Source organism: Typopeltis vanoorti, chromosome 11 (assembly GCF_054136105.1).
Source record: "Typopeltis vanoorti isolate ZY-2024b chromosome 11, IOZ_Tvanoo_1.0, whole genome shotgun sequence".
Classification (NCBI taxonomy): domain Eukaryota; kingdom Metazoa; phylum Arthropoda; class Arachnida; order Uropygi; family Thelyphonidae; genus Typopeltis; species Typopeltis vanoorti.
In genome coordinates, this window is record NC_143559.1 from 112868552 (window position 1) to 112885801 (window position 17250).

At 34.1% G+C, this 17250-nt stretch overlaps 1 protein-coding gene across 2 annotated transcripts in view; it reads right to left on the reverse strand.

The window, feature by feature from the left end:
* The window catches only part of LOC150101954 (TAR DNA-binding protein 43-like), a 129460-nt gene extending 112811 nt beyond the window's left edge, over nt 1–16649 (reverse strand). For both annotated transcript variants that reach the window (XR_016549083.1, XM_090401003.1), the window contains exon 1: nt 15563–16649. Coding sequence is in view for 1 of the 2 variants with exons in the window: in XM_090401003.1 (XP_090257129.1) it covers nt 15563–16500 (938 nt within the window). In the remaining variant the exon portion in view is untranslated. The remainder of the gene's footprint in view (nt 1–15562) is intronic.
* Between the last annotated feature and the right edge of the window lie 601 nt (nt 16650–17250).

Sequence of the window (17250 nt, forward strand, 5' to 3'; positions counted from 1 at the left end):
ATATATAATACTTTTAAAAGGATGTTCACAGTTTCAACATTTATTAGTCAAGTATAGAGAAATTGTTTCACATTTAGTACCTCTACCATCAAAAATTCTCAAGTAACCCAGTTTGAAATCTAATGGCAAAATAGTAACATTTGGAAGGGGTTTCAAAAAAGTGACATTTGGGGTAATTAAATAAAAAAATGTTTATTTAATTTTTTTAAGCATTTTTTTTTCACTGGCTTACAATGTGCTAGTGTCATAGCGAATTAAAATAAGGTGTGCAACACACTGATCTATATCTGTGCATTCCACAAAAAAAATAAAATAAAATAAAATAAAAAATAAAAATTAGAATCTGTGATTCGACATTTAGACTGAAACACGTGTAATAACAAATGCTACAAGCAACAACATCCTTGCATTATCACTATAAAGAAAATTGGCAAGACTACTAGTGTGTCAATGATGATGACCTCTTTTTTGGACTTAAAAGCTGGCACTAGAACAATCACAGAATGGCCAAATTCTTGAAACAGGAGAATTGTGACTGTACACTAGGGGAAACTACATTAACTTTGTAATTTGTAATAGCAATGACACCCTCAGGTTGGAAAGACAAGAATTCTCTGAGTTCAAATACCATCTAGGATTCAAGGTACATTTATAAGGTCATCTTGAAGGTGAGATAGCCAGTCCCACACAGAGGTGGAAGAATTTGATTTCAATTCCCAGAAACTTCAGTTTCCTCCACCTGCAAAATAGGCAAACCGGTCTAAGAACACATGACAACGATGGAAACAGACTATGGAATAGGATTAGTATTGTAACATAAATTAGGTTAAAAAAAAAAAAAAAAGCAGATACTTGACAGTAACAAGGCACAAAGTCTGACACATCAAAGAAACATAAGCTCCAGTTACAATGAAGATTAAATGTTTGCATGAATCATGGGAATGTATGGGTCAGTCACTCCAGTTTACTCCGTTACACTTACACCAATATAGCTGTAGCAAGTTTCTCCATTAAACTGAATGGCATGCTATACTTGATAAGAATATGAAGTATCAAGTAGAAATATGCACTAATATTACAAAACATGAATATAACAACTTTAGCACTTTAGTAGAGAGACATAGAATCTTCACATCTCTTGAATATAACAGGCCATGACAATATGGATAATACCATGGTCCAAAAAAACACTTTATACAAAAGACAGTGCTCCTTTCATCACTGATGAGTCAAATGAATGCTACAATTTACTTCATGGGTACATAAAATTTTTCATTCAAGAATCAATTTTTTAAAATCCAATTTTAAATCACATACAAACATTAAGTTTCTTCTTTTTCATTATTACATAAAGCACTTTTAAACTACTTTTATTATTCAAAATATAACCTCTTAAAATAGCATTTAATATTGATTCAATTATTTTGTAAGCTGGATAGAATTTGCAAATGTACCATGATTTATAGCAGTTTTTGCATCCATGTTCTACTTTGGAAGAGAGTAATAAACTTCAATGCTTGCATAGTGTAGATGGCAACAACACCCTCTAATTGGAAAATCCTGGGTTCAAAACCTATTTAGGATTTAAGATACATTTATAAGACCTTTTCATCTAAAAATAATGCAATCCCATTTATGGTGATCTTTTATTCTTAGAATCAGTGAGTATTTCAGAATGATAATGCTACAGTTCATAATGAAGTAGTTTCAAGAACATTTTACAAACTACATTCCATGGCTAAATGAATCCTCAATTTAAATCCTTTCAAATACCAGGAAATTACCTGGAGAGGCATCTAATTATTCTCAGTCCTAGATTTGTAGCATACAACACAGTTCACTTCCTGATACATTTGGAAATTCAGCTATAGTTAATTACTTTAAAATATTCCTGTTCCGTATCACAAAAGAACTTTGGCTAACTTTGAAGGTAGCAATATTGTTACCTTTGACACAACTGCATCATCCATAATCTAGCTGCAGCATATCAAGGAACAGAATACCTGCACATCCTTTTTTTTTTTTTTTTTTAAATGTTGGTCCATATACAAAAGATATGGTTAATTAATCAACCTATAGTACATTAGTACCATGTATGGGTGGTGAGTTGTGAAAGGAGAAACTTGTTTACATTTGATTTAAAGGACTGTAACATATTGTATTCCTTGGGAAGCACATGAGAGGAAAGACTTCCAAAGTACAGCAGTAGCAGGGATTAAGGAAGAGGAAGAGAAACTTGTTCTGTTAGTCTGGGATTGAACTGTGAAGGGATGCTTGGGTAGCAACTGCATGTGTTTCAATGGATTTAGTAGAGTGGAGGAATTACTGATGCTAGTTCATATGAACATATACCATTGAAATATTAATAGAAGATACATACTGAAGAAACCAAACATCTGTGCAAGAGTGGGTGGAGTGAGTTGGTAAGAGATGGGTTGCTGATCAATCTGACTGTCTCTTCTGTATTCAGGTACTTCAGAGAAGGCAGCTGAAGTTCTCTGAAAATGTAATCCCCATGACATTTTCAAACTACCCATTCAGCAAAGTACCTACCTTCATCCATTCTGCTGAGGATCAACTTTATCTTCTTGCACATCCTGGAGTGAAAAAGTTCCTTATGCCTGCAGATTAGCCTGCTTTGGACAGGCTAATAGATCAGTTATGATTTGCCACGAAGAACACAAAAATTACATCTGTAATCATCTATATGGCAAGTCAGGACTGGCAGATCATGCTCTGGGTAAGCCTTCATGAAGAAATAAATGGAAGAAGATATCTTTACTCACAGAATTTGTTACAGGTCTGAGAGACTATTCAGATAATCAGCTACAAAGCACTCTCTCAATTCCAACAAATATGGCTGCATTAATTTGCCAAAGATCTGAGATACTATCGATTATGAGATCAAATAGCTCAACTTCTCAAAATTAACTTTATGTTATGATTTTATGGTTATCTGGCCACTAGAAAACACTGTGTTATGACATTAATTTCTTTTCAGTTACAATTTGAACCGTTTCCACAATGATCTAGATGAGTGCTTGTCACCATTGTAATTTGCACTCTGAAGATGGCAGGTAGAAAACAAGCAAAACAAAACAGTTATGTTATGAAGAATGATGTCATGTTGCTTCTTTAAATGCCAAGTGTTTTATTTTATCATCCAAAGTTTCAATTCTGAAAAATGAGCTTATCAATTTACACGATAAAGAACTGACATCAGTTTATGCTGTGATGTTTGGAAATGCTTAGCAACTGCCACTCTGCAGTTATTTCTGATTTTAGATTAACATTTTGAACATTCAACATCACTATCCATTATTTTATGAAAGGAAATTTGCTTTTTCTGATACCATGTTTTTCAATATAGAAATCAAATTTCTCATAATCCTAAATACATTTCATGATGTTGACTCATGATTGTAGAAGAAAATGGAGATCTCAGAAAAAGAGGTGGGGAGGGAATTGTGATGTAAACACCTGACTGACCTTTGTATGGCAAGCAAATACATATCAAATGGTAAAAAACTATCTTGCACTTCTAAATAACAAAACAAAAATATATAAATAAAGGACAAAAGTGGGTTTCTTAAAAAAAAATTACAACTAAAGTACAGAATCTCAAAATAAGGAAGTATGATCACTATAAATATAAAGCTTCTAAAATGAAAATATAGTAAAGCATTCAGGGATACAGAAACAACCATTGCACAAAACTGAAAAAAACACTTGATCTCATAGTCCCACCCCACACATATAAGAGGTTATAGTCAGTACTTCAAGCTCAGGTGGTTTTTTCCACTACAGCCTAAAACTGTAATCCTTTTTTCTCAATACAGAGCTGCAGATTTCTACTCTGAACTTTTGAAAAAAACTGTTAAGCATTTATGAATGTTTCCTGAAAACCAAGTAAACACAAATATTGCAACTAGAAGGGACATAAAATGACTAAATGGCATAAGAAAACACCAAATCTGGCAACCAATTATATGCTTGCTCTTAACTTGTTGAACATATACAGATGCATGTACTACAAGATCCTTAAAGTTTTTAGTATGGAACAGCTTTTAAAAGAAGTTTTAAGCAGCTGTAAAACTGCTCTTTTAAAAATACACCTGTACAAATCAAAACAAAATACAGCCTATGCCTAAATGAAACTGAATAGAGCAGTGAGAGTGATGAATGATCAAATGGATTTGTACCCATGGCAACTGTAGTCATCAGAGAAACTATCAACATCATCAAATTCCTGACATGTACCCTCAAGGGGATGGGGATGTACAGGATATGATACATGAAAAACTTACATCACCACTAACTTCCTATCTACAATTTTCATCCAAATCAATCTGTTACCTGTCAAGACTCCAACATTATCAGATCTTATATTTCTGTCTTCTAAGGAACTTTTTACTGTATCAACCTATATCTTGGTCTTCCTCTGGATCATTTTCCTGCCAACCTGGCAGAGAACACTTCATTTGCTAATCTTTCCTCTCCCATTCTGTTCAAGTGACCATACCATCTGAGATTAGCTCTGCTAACACATTTCTGGATGCTGACAATGTCAAGTTCTTTCCTAATATCCTTGTTTTTGATATGATATTGCCATTGATGCCATCTGTTCATGCCCCTAATCTTTCTGACTCGTATATCTGTGGGCTCTAGTCTTTGGTCAAGTGTTTTATTTCTAACCCAGCTCTCAGATCCATAAGTTAAAATTGGCTTGAACACTGCCTTGTATACAGCTAATTTAGTGTGATTCCATATAAATTTAATCAGTTCACTTCCAACCAAACCAGCTTTGTTGATTCTGTTGACTATTTCCATATTTAATTTACCATCTTCACTAAACATTGTGCCTAAGTAGCTCAAATTTTACTTGTTCTATAGGTTCTCCATTCACAATGCAGTTGATGTTTTCAATATTTCTGCCAATTTTCATTGTCTTTGTCTTGTTATTGCTGATTTTCATACCAAATTTATTACAATAGTTATTCCACTTAGTCAAGGAATCTGGAAGACTTGTACTGGATTTATTTAGAAATATTACATCATCTGATTAAAGTAAAGAGCTGAGATTAACATCTCCAATTTTGATATCAGGTTTAATACCACTTTCCTTCATAATGTGATCCATATAGATAATAAATAATGATGGAGATAATGTGCACCCTTGTCTGCTACCAGATTTAACATTAAACCATCTTCCTGTACTTCCTTCAATTCTAACTGCTGACTTACAACTCAAATAAAGACTTAGTATTGCTTGATATAATGCCCCACTGACACCACACAACTGTAGCGTTTTGAATAGCATTTCTCCTGACACCTTGTCATGTGCTTTTTCCAGATCTACAAAACTTAAATACAGATCTTTTGTTATATTCTCATGATTTCTCAACTATTTGTCGTAGAGTAAAAATATGATCCTGACACTTCTATTTGGCCTAAATCCAGCTTGTTCTTTACCAAGCATCCCTTCCACAATCCTTCTCAACTGTTTCTCAAATATACTTGCATAAATCTTACCAAGAACACTCAGTAGGGAAATACCCCTGTAATTATCACATTCAGTTTTATTTCCCTTTTTGTATATGGTACTATGAGAACTCTACTCCAATCATCTGGAATTTGTCCCTCTGTCCAGGCCTACTGAACTACGCATGCAGCCACTGTAACTTTTACGCTTCCATACTTGAGCATTTCTGGTTGAATATTATCATCTACTCCCTCTGGCTTTCCACATTTCAGGCTTTTTTTACTTCAAGTATGGATATGTATTCCTGATTGCATTCATGTTGAGTGTTTTTTTTTACCACTGTGTGCTGTCACTGCTTGTTTTTTGAAGTAATTACTCCAGACATCAAGGATATCCTTTCTTTCATGCTTACACGGTGATCAGAATGCATTAAGAAAAATTATGGAGACAACTACTGTGCTAGAGCAAAACTTTAGTTTAATATAAACCAAAATGAACACTCTACGTTTCGACCTTCATACCAAGGTCAATCATCTGAAGCACACACACACACACACACATATATATACAAAGAAACAAGCTGCACTACAAACTACATGGTTTACTAGTTACTGACCAACCGTTACAACAATTATTGGCCTGACTTCTGACTTGGAACATTGTGTTAGTAATAATTTGCTGGCAAAGGTTGGTCGATTGGTAGAGCTTCTGCTACTAATGGCTCAGTTAGTACTTGGAAGGGGACCAATCGCTCGATGCTGTTGGCACATTCTCCCTCGATGAGTCTTTGGAGACTCCCTGGAGGTGTCTAATAATAATAATAACCAGTGCATGTCCTGAGCAGAAATCTAACAGGTATTTGCCATTATTATTAGCCTCCATGGCGCAATTGGCTAGCGCGTTCGCTGTTAACTGAAAGGTTGGTGGTTCGAGCCCACCTGGGGGAAAGATACTTTCATTACAAGTGATGCATAATTTAATAACTCTGTTTTTGCTGGTCTGGTTGGCAGACCAGTTAGCGTATCTGCTCTCCAGCCAAAAGGATGCGGGTTTGAATCCCTCCTTGGGCATGGATGTTTCTTTGTAAAAATACTAGTGGTGGTGATCAATGGTAGATGGCATTGGTATAGATGATGAAGGTAGTTGCAGCTGGTGGAGATGCAGAGTTGTAGAGTAGGTACCCTCCCTTGATGAGCTGGACTCTATGGAAGTGTTATGTAATAATAATAATAATTTTGTATGTCTGACAGTCATTCTCTACTTTGCTATTTAGATTCCCAACAAGGACCAACTTTTCCTTTTTAATCAAGTCAGTTGCTTTCTCTAAAGCCTAAAAAAATTTCCCCACTTCTACCTTAGAACCTTCTGTGGGACCATAGCAAAAATAAGTCTCATTGTCCATTTCCCCATTCTGATATTTGCCCACATCACTATCTGATATTGCCTGCCATTCAAGAAAATTAGCCTCATATTTAGTGTTGAATACTATAGCTACTCCTTCTTTTCCTTGTCATTGCCCGAATATAACATTTTGTATTTATTGCTCAAAAAGATATCACCAATTTTTGCCTTTTTTGTTTCAGTCACCTCTAATAAGTCAATCTGGTATTTATTCAATTCCTCAGCTAGCTCCATCTCTTTGCCATTCAGGCTTTTTATGTTGATAGTACCAATCTTGAACTCTGATGATGTTGAGTTGGGCCGTGTGTTTCAGGATTTGTTCTAGTAGCTGAAACTATAGACTTTCAATTAAGCTGAGTGAAACAAGAAGAAAATAAGATGCCAGTGTTCCCAAATGCTCAGCATAAAGTGAATACTATGGATACAGTATTCACTTTATGAAGTGCATTCACGAACCACTCCTCTTGATTCACATTAACTGTTATTGTACTGATTCACAACACTGTATGAGAACAGTTAATGTGAATCAAGAGGAGTGGTTCATGAATGTGCTTCTTAATGACTTATCCATATTAGGTCCAAACTCATATGTTTCCCCTCAGTAGCACACTTATTTCCTGATAATTTTGTGGTGGCTTACAAATTAGGGTGCTGGATAATCAAGTTCCTGTCTTTTCCTCTACTGAGCATTTTATGCAAAACTGAGATTTCAGTTTTGCACAAAACTGGACTTCACAGTTTAGAGCCCTTGCTGTTGATATCTGACATACCTCTAACCAATAGGTAGATTATCACCTACCTACTGCTGGTTATCACCTACTGGGGAGAGGTATGTCGGATATCAACAGCAAGGGTTCTAAATTGTGAAATCCACAAGGTTATTGTATAGATTATGTATAAGTCACTAAGACTATAATGTGAATATATCACATCTGAAATATATGGGGAGATACCTCTTCTATCTCTGCAAGACTACTAGTTCTTTCAGCTAAAAAGTACTTTATTTTCTGCATCAGAGGATTCTAAACAAAGCCTTCTGAATGACTGGGCACTATCATTCTCAATGACATGTTCTGTATGGAGACTCTATAGTAAACTGCAAGTTCAAAAAGGAGATTTTTTTTTTTGATTGTATATATATATATATATATATATATATATATATATATATATATATTTTTTTTTTGCATTTTTAAATTATTTTTACCAGGTTCAGAAACCTTGCTCTAGAGACAAACATGAAACTTTTTTAAGCCACTTCAGGTCTCTAATAAGTGGAGCGATGGTCTCACATCATGCAATGAAATCCCTTCATCAAGTAATTAATGATTTATCCATATTAGGTCCAAACTCATATGCTTTCCCTCAGTAGCACACTTATTTCCTGATAATTTTGTGGTGGCTTACAAATTAGGGTGCTGGATAATCAAGTTCCTGTCTTTTCCTCTATTGAACATTTTGTGCAAAACTGAGATATGAACAAGTGGCAGCCTTACAAATATATAAATGCTGCTACTACTACTACAGAAATTACTTGTATACACATCATTAGATTATTCAGGCTAATAACCTAAAGACATTTGGAGAAATGATCCCATATGATGTAAATAATAAATTCCAAATAAAATATGAACTACCTGTTTTTAGCATGTCGAAAATAACAAGTGGCTGCATTCCAACCTTGTGAAGTAGTATTACAGCTGCAAAGTTCTCATAATCTCCCCCACTGCATGTTAATCTATACAGCTAGACAACTCTCTCTCTCTACTGATAAGTACATGAATGTTCACTGTGCACAGCATCACTAATGGAACCAGGCTCGCACAATTCTGTGGCCAGCACAAAGGTGTGTGGATTTTGTAATAGCATTTATGCAAGACTGTGCATACAGCAGGAAGTTGCTTTGATGATATATATTAGTTATTAAAAATTTTCATTTCGTTTAGAACATCAATTTTTGAAAAATTGGTAATATGTCTCATTTTTATACAGTATGGTGTTTAATAAATATATATATAAATGACATGCAAAGGTCACAAAACCTATAATATTAGCATGATGTACATGCAATGGCCAGCAGATTTGAACTTTATTTTATGCTGTTCAAAAATGGCAAGAAAAAAGTCCCACTTCAAGTCACCACTCTACTTTAATGTATGCTAAAGTTAATGAAGACCTTTCATTTTTATCATAATAACAGCATTAAACTAAAGATGTCTAGAAATTCCATTCTTGTTGAATCCTTAATCCACATGTAAGCAAACAAATTTTTGCACATGAAATATTTTCCTAGCTAGGCTACTTGTATATAGATGCTAATGACTTCACATTAATTGCCTTAGTATTCCATAATGTAAAGCATAGATCCTTTCAGGTGCATATAATGCTATGCATTATTGGAAGAGCCACTACTACCTAGCCTGGTTTCGACCTTTATTGAGGTCTCACCAGTAGGAGCTAGACCCAGTCATATATTTCGCATATACATATACAGCAGGTATTAATAATAAGGTATTACATCTTTTCACTACTTGTATATGGGAAATATATGACTTCTGCATTACTTTAATCTTGTATCTCTTCTGGGGTCTGGGTAGTGGCCATTCCCAGTACCATCAACAGTGTAGCATAGAGGCAGCCTGCCTCACGGCTTAAAAAGGGCGTTTGTTCAGTCATATTGTGGTAGGCGGCATCGATATGCTAACAATTCCTCTTAGTGTAGCAAGTGCAGAAAGAAGTTTTTCCAAGCTTAAACTGATTAAAAATTATTTGCAAACAACAATGACCAAAGAAAGATTGGTTGGTCTAGAAACTATATTGATAGAGTTGGACATAGCTAATTAATTAATATTATTATGTAATCGTTTTGCATTAACGTTTCTCTTGTATTTTTGTCTTATAATCCATGGGGGGGGGGGATATTTAATTGTTTGCCTCATGGTACAATTAAATCCAACCCAGAGGCAAAATAGACCATTCCCATAATGCATAGCATTATCACACCCAAAAGGATGTGTGCTTTGCATTATGGAATACTAAGGCAATTAATGTGAAGTTATTAGCCTCTATATACAAGAAACTTCACATGCAAACCTTGTTTGCTTCCACTTGGATAAAGGATTAAACAAGAATAGAATTTCTTGGCTTCTTTAATTTATAACCATGTGAAAAAATTTTCAACACAATAATAGCATCTCCAAGACAGCTATTATTCTGCACATTCTAAATAACACACGAGATCTAAAGCAATTCAAGTTTATCAAATAGTAAACACAAAACGGCTGACAGTATCTCCAAGCCAACAGAATGATGTATATTTGCATAGTCAGAAAAACAATTGGATAACTACCTGACAAGTTACAAAATGTCTTTATTATGTGATCAATGCACTAATATTAAATAAAGCATTAACTCTAGAAAGGCAAATATTATGTATTTCATGTGTTAAATATATATGCAGAAAGTCAATGGTAAATACGTTCTCAAATCTCAAGTTACTGAAAATTTTATATCATATTGGCACAGAGAGAGCAAGCTTACATCTGTAGAGTACACCATGTCAAGGCTCGAAGTGATTACCCCTTCTTCAACTTCTTTAAATCAGTGTGCAAGTTAGAGGAAACCTATAAAGCAAGAACTTACCTTGAGGTGAAGAGCCAATTGTGTGAGAAAACATGTTGGTAGAAAGCAATCCAGAATATGAATGAGGATAGAAAGAATGAAAAAGGGTATTGCAGAAGGGAGGGGAAACTATTGGCTCATCCTTTAACAGAGAAGATATTTTAAGACATTTGTCATTTGGAGGATACTGAAATAAGGAAGAGTGGTGTTGCTATAGGATGTTTATGAAGTGGTGGCAATTATGTCACTGTAATCAGTACTTATAGTGAGGTTGTAGGCCTTAGCAACCAAATGCGAGAGGAGGAAGGCTCTACATACATTTGCTACAGATGACTTAATCTAGGTTTCACAGTTCTGGAGTAGATTAGTTTGGATATAATGGATTTCATGTCGATGGTTTTGACGTGTTCAATCTTAAGTTATTTCCTTACAAGGTAGAATTGAGTTGTCAATTCGCAGTTTGTATTTATTTTTCTGTATTGATCTTCTGGCTCCAATTTGAATCCTGACAAAGGAGCTCAGTGTCAGGAGTGGTGGAAATGCCCTCCAAACATAAGCTTTCTATCTATACTAGCAACAAACTAAATATTTAGCACATGTGGTATTTGTGTTATTATTTATACTGTACTAATTTAATTCTCTCTTTATTAGTGGTATTTCAAACACATGCTTATAAATCAAAATTTTGAAAATTTAAATTTGACATAAAATTTGCCTTATATTCTGCTCATACAGGATGGTGACAATGCCATTCTCTGTAAGACTTTCAGATTGACATATTGTTTTAGGTTAATCAACTGGAAGGAATAATAATATATTTACCATGCAAACATGGCTCAAATACCAACGAATATTAACAACACTGATAGTCATGATGGGGAAGGTAAATAGAAAAAATGGCAAACTTTTTGTGATGACATCACAAGAAGTTCTGATGGTAAAGTCAATGAATGTAATGTTCTGCAAGATGAAAATACTGCTTGTGCAAGGCACTAGAAAACAAAAACAACTGATGAACATACTTTGTTTTTATGGCAATATGTGTTTCAACTAATACACTTTGACAGAAGGTTCTGACAAAAGTGTATAATTTTTTTTTGTAATCATTACTTTTACATGAGTGCCTTTCTAGAGTTGATGCAGAATAATATTACTGCACCTTGAAGATGATTCTCTCTCAGCACAGCATGGGTAAACTTATAAATTATACTTGACAAATCATATATTTATCCTTTACCCAAGCACGAACAAATAAAAGTTCGCAAATTAAGTAACTTCGTGACTGAGCTATTTGTATACCTTGCATATAGAGGCAGAAAATGACATATTTTCTGCCTCTATATGCAAGCAGCATAATCATGCATTACTTCACGTGTAACTTTTGTTTCCTCATACTTGGTGAAGGATAAGAACAAGAATCTCATATCAAGTGAAACCAAGTAAAAAAACTAAACTTGTAGCTGATAAGCTTATAGTAGAGCACCTTAGTATCAAAATAAAGTCATGTTAAAAGTTTATTATAAAAAGTATTTCCTGTGTCATATTTTACTGTATTAATTTGAAGCATTTTTAATTGCACCTGCCTAAACAGAAATAAAAACATCAGTTTTAACCTTTCACTGTTTAATACTATGCAATTTGAAAATAGCCATGCAGCTTAAAACTTTGTGCGGTTACTATAGACCAGTGGTCTAATGCATTCTGACGAGCAAGTTTTCAACTGATGGCTGTCGCATTGTAGAAAGGGAATGGAATTAAATAAACCAAATAAAATCACTGGAGTTATGTATAAATGGTGCTATCATTCTCTTCTTATCTTCCTTTGCATTTAAGTTAAATTAGGTGTTGAAAGCCAATAAACTTCCCCATAGTCTTATGTCAGGAACAGGCAAGTCTCTTTTGCAGAATGAAACACCTGAGCAAACTTTCCTTTCCATTCCTGTGCTAACTTAACAGTGACAATGAAAATGTTCTATAAAATTCTTCTCATTACAAACAGGATTTGAATGGTTCTCTTTCCTAGGAAAGTGGCATGGACTAAACCACTAAGCCACAGTGGCATTACAAATTATGATTTTTTTTTTAATACAGATATTATACAATGAGGAAACATCTTTTCCAACCTTTGAATGACTTTAGTGATATACATTTTATCCTAATACTGTACAGCTTTAATAATTATATCTAACTACTGAAGGTAGTTCGATACAACATGCATGGGATTTGCAATCAGTGCTATATGGATGTCATGTCCATAAGTTAACACTGTGCAGTGGTGACTAGAACAAAAAGTTTTTTTTTATGGTAGTAATATCAACACTAAGTCATTCAAACCTTGTCTATGTTTAGAACTTGTTATAACTTGATTCAAAGGAAGTCAATGTGTTTTCATGGAAAAGTTTTTTTTTAACTAAAAATTTTGCCAAGGCAATGCCCCAAGTGGCTTTATAAATAACATGTGCTAGTTGATATTAACTTTTTTTTTTTTTTTTTTTTTTTTTTTTGTGCATGTGTTTCCTCTTAAGAAGGAAATCTACAAATTAGTGAAGATCAGCTATCAAACATTGAAACATACAGTACAATAAGTCTAAAATGTCTGCTTAATCACAAGTTTTAAATGAAGAAGAGTGAAAATGGGAGAAGAATAATACCTAAACCAATTCAACTGTCTGATAATGAAAACAAACAGAATGTGATAATATAATGCCAGGCTGATATTTTTACTGATAGCTTATCTTCACTTTTTGGAATCTTGAAAAGTATTTGTGTAAAATACAAATTTATTACTGGTCATCACTGTTAACTGATTGCTAATAATGACTCCTCAAATAATCAGAAGATGTTAAAAAAAATTAGCAAATCAGAGGTAGAAACTTTACCGATAATTATACGAATGATTTTTTTTTCTTTTCAGATTATCAAGGGCAGGAAATTTGATACCTTCAAAAACTTCGTTTAATTACCAAGCAAAGCATTCTGGGGATAGGGATATTTTCTTTCTTACAGATCTTCCAATTTTCAAATAAATAAATGGCAATTACTCTTATTACCAGATCGACACCACTTCCTTGACTACTGAAGATGTGAAGTGACATAAAGAAACATTTAGTCTAGAGCAGGGTTCCAAGTTTATGCAACTACTGGCTCACTTGTGGTACCAGTGTACTATAGATTCGAGACCTTTTGTGCAGAAACCTTAAAAACTGCATGGTATCAACTGATACATAATAAAGGAAATATAATAAATAAGGAGTGTATATATATATGTACATCCCTAGCAATATAAACTTAGTGTGGCATGAAAATATCTAATAGTTTCTCACAACCAAGAAGATTTTTAACAGGATGATTTATGAGTAAAGGAACAATGAGAAACCATCAAAATGAATAAAGGCAACTAGTCTATCAAAAGTAATTACTTGAATAATCCACAAAAAATGCTGCTTGGTAGTATTCAAATTTACAATGATCAGGAATTCTCTTTACATTATATATAGGAGAAGAAAGACTGGAAAGATTTCTATACAAGTGTACCCACACCTGTAGAGAAAAATGACTTTTTTTTTTTTCCAGATCAAAATCAAATACTGAATAAGAGGGCCTAATTACTGAAATGTTTACTGTAATTTCAACTAATAATGCAGCAAATTTGTTAGTGGTGACCAGTAAAAGTCTTAAAAAAATGTCATAATTTAAGCCAATGTCAGAGTATCAGTCTTAATTTTTTCTTACTCACACACAGTTTCCACCAAATAAACTTTATTTCAAGAAGCAAAAGTTTTTCAGAAATTTTATCACACACACACAACACACAGATTACTGGATTCTCAATGAAGTATACATTTGCATACTTTTTTTTTCCCTTTACTAGTAATATAGAACTAAGTCTAAGAGAAAATTGTAAGTTTATATTTAAGATGCATAGTGTATAGAGATTAAAGATATATTAATGACATTTACTTTAAATCTAAAAGCTACAAGATTCATTATGATAAATGAAAGATTATAATAAAAATTAACAAGTAAATGCAACCCATGTACCACAAAAATACTCATTACTCAAAAAGAAAAAAGAATAACATACCAAAATTACACCTAGAAACATGATAACAATCAAAGAAAAAAAAATCTGTAATAACAAATATTTTAACAACTTTATAATCAAGTTTGGATTGTAAAAAAAAAACTTTATAACTTTATACCATTAAGAAAAAGAATAAAATCAGAATGAGAATATTTGTGGTACATTCTACATTGAATGGAGCAGTGTATATTTCTTTCTTCCATATTACACTCTCATGGAAATACACACACAGCATTCTTCCTTCATGGCCAAGGATTCCAGCTTCATTCTTCTCTTTACAGAGGGGGAAAGGGGGGTATTAGAAATCTAAAAATATTATTTTAACCCAGAGCAAAAAGGAAAAACTAAAGTAACGATCAGTTACGAAGTTAACGGAGTTTAACATTTCCTTTAAATTTGAAGTCTCAAATAGTAATCGTTATTATGTTAATCTCGAATTTGTTTAAAAGGAAGAGAGAAAAGGGCATTTTATCAGAGAGAATGGGCCTCATACTTAGGGTTAACTTTACACCTAATCTTATCTGTATGTGGGATATACCCTAAAGAAGATTTATGCAAATATTTAATACAGAAGATGGTATAAACATCAGATTATTAACCTGAATAACAGCTTTGCTGAAAATTATTACAGGCTTTAACATGCAGTGAAATAAATGGAGAGAAGTTAGTTTTTCTTTCTTTTTTTTCTTTTTTTTCATTTAACATGAGTTAATTCCAAGATAATCACTCAAAACACAAAAAAAGCTAATCTGTTGATAAAGACTAAAATAGTGAGGCAAATGAAATTGTAAATTTCAGTCTGGGAATAATGACTGATGATAGCATTCACTGTCTCTCTCTCTTTCTCTCCTCAGCAACTTCACATTTAGTCCAGAAGAGGTCAAGATCCAAAATAATTACTTCCTCTCCCCAATCTCCTCTCACACCATGGCCAGCTGCTCCCTTGCTCTCAATCTCTGGTTCAATATCCATACCTATAGTTCCAAGATGTGGTATTCTGCCTCCTCCATAGTGCTCCTCCAGCTGTTGAATCGCCGGCATAACCAGGCATTGTTGCTGTTGTTGCTACTGCATCCCCACGTACTCCATAAGCACGCATTCCATGATGAGCATTGGCTACACTTTTGGGCACTGCATTACTCACATGAATACTTGTGCCCTTGATGATGTGATCTTCTCCACACAAACTCTGTGCTACTTCTGGGTCCACGAAGGTGACAAATGCAAATCCTCGAAATGGCTTTGGGATAAAAACATCAGTTACTTCTCCATATTTTCCAAAATATTCTCTCAGATCTTCTGATGTTAGGTCTTCAGTACACCGTGCAACAAATACTTTACGGCTTAATGCAGCTGCTTGCCCTTCCTTAGAATTTGGAATGTTTACATCACACCAGCGACCATCAATCAAATGGCGTTTTGCTAGAACTTTGGCTTGAGATTCATAATCTGCAAATCTTATAAATCCAAACCCTTTGGATTGTCCTGTTTTAATATCTTTCTTCACTTGTGCCATCAGAACTTCTCCATAGCTCTCGAAATACTGTCTGAGTTCTTGCTCAGTAGTCTTCCAAGGAAGACCCAACACAATCAAATCTGTGCATTTTGTTTTATCCATTCTTTTGGTTTTAGCAGTGCCATTTTCAAGCTGCTCATCTGACTTCCTTTTATTTTCTTTAGGAAAAACACAGTAGTAAACATTATTTGCCCATCCATCATCTGGCGAATGAAGGCGTCCTTCAACCAACCGAACACCTCTCATTGCACCACTTTCTGGATTTCTGTACTTTAATCCACACGTACCTGGAAATTGTGCAGATAATGTCGTCAAAAAGAGAGTCCCATCTTCCTCACATGGAAGTTCGATTGGCTCTTCGTTTTCATCCTCAGCGACTTGAATGTATGAACTCATTCTGATTACACGAAAATAAAACACTTACTGAAAAGTCTTTTAAGAATGTAATTCAGTTATAAGATATCACTATCAACCAGATGCAAAACTTAAATTACTAAAAATTCTTTGTTCTTCGCTGCAGAATTTTGGCTCAGTCCAAAGCTACGCAAAATATTACCCAAAATGCAATGCATAGCATGTATTGCTCAGCATAAAACAACGCCACCTAAGCTTGTACACACTTTTGTTATTTGTTTCGTTGAAAATGAAAAATTCTATAAAATAATAAGAATTTAATTAAACCATGCCTCACGAAAATCATACCATTATTTTCTCGATAATTTTCTTACTGTCTTTCTTTCTTTTTTTTTACTGTATATTTATGAGCGGCTTTCAGAAACAAGTACTGTATGTATTTTGGATAGCAGTATAGGCGTGACATTTAAAGATAATTTAAACCAAGAAAAGAGGAATGTCAGTTTAACAAAATCCACTTCGATTCAAATATCACCAGACCAGGAATGGACAATAACTTTTTAAACAGAGTTATTATTATTGTTGTTGTTGTTGTTGTTGTTGTTATAAAAAATCAACTAACGTCTTTTTATTCCCATATAGGTAGCAGGCGAAGTCGTTTAGCACTATCTAACTGGAGACTGAGTAGGCAGATCAATCTCCAATTCCCCAAATCAGAGATAGCTGGCCCAAGGCTGTCACTAATTATGCGGCACGCAGTGAAGAGAGAAGGCTCAGCACGTGTCGCCATCT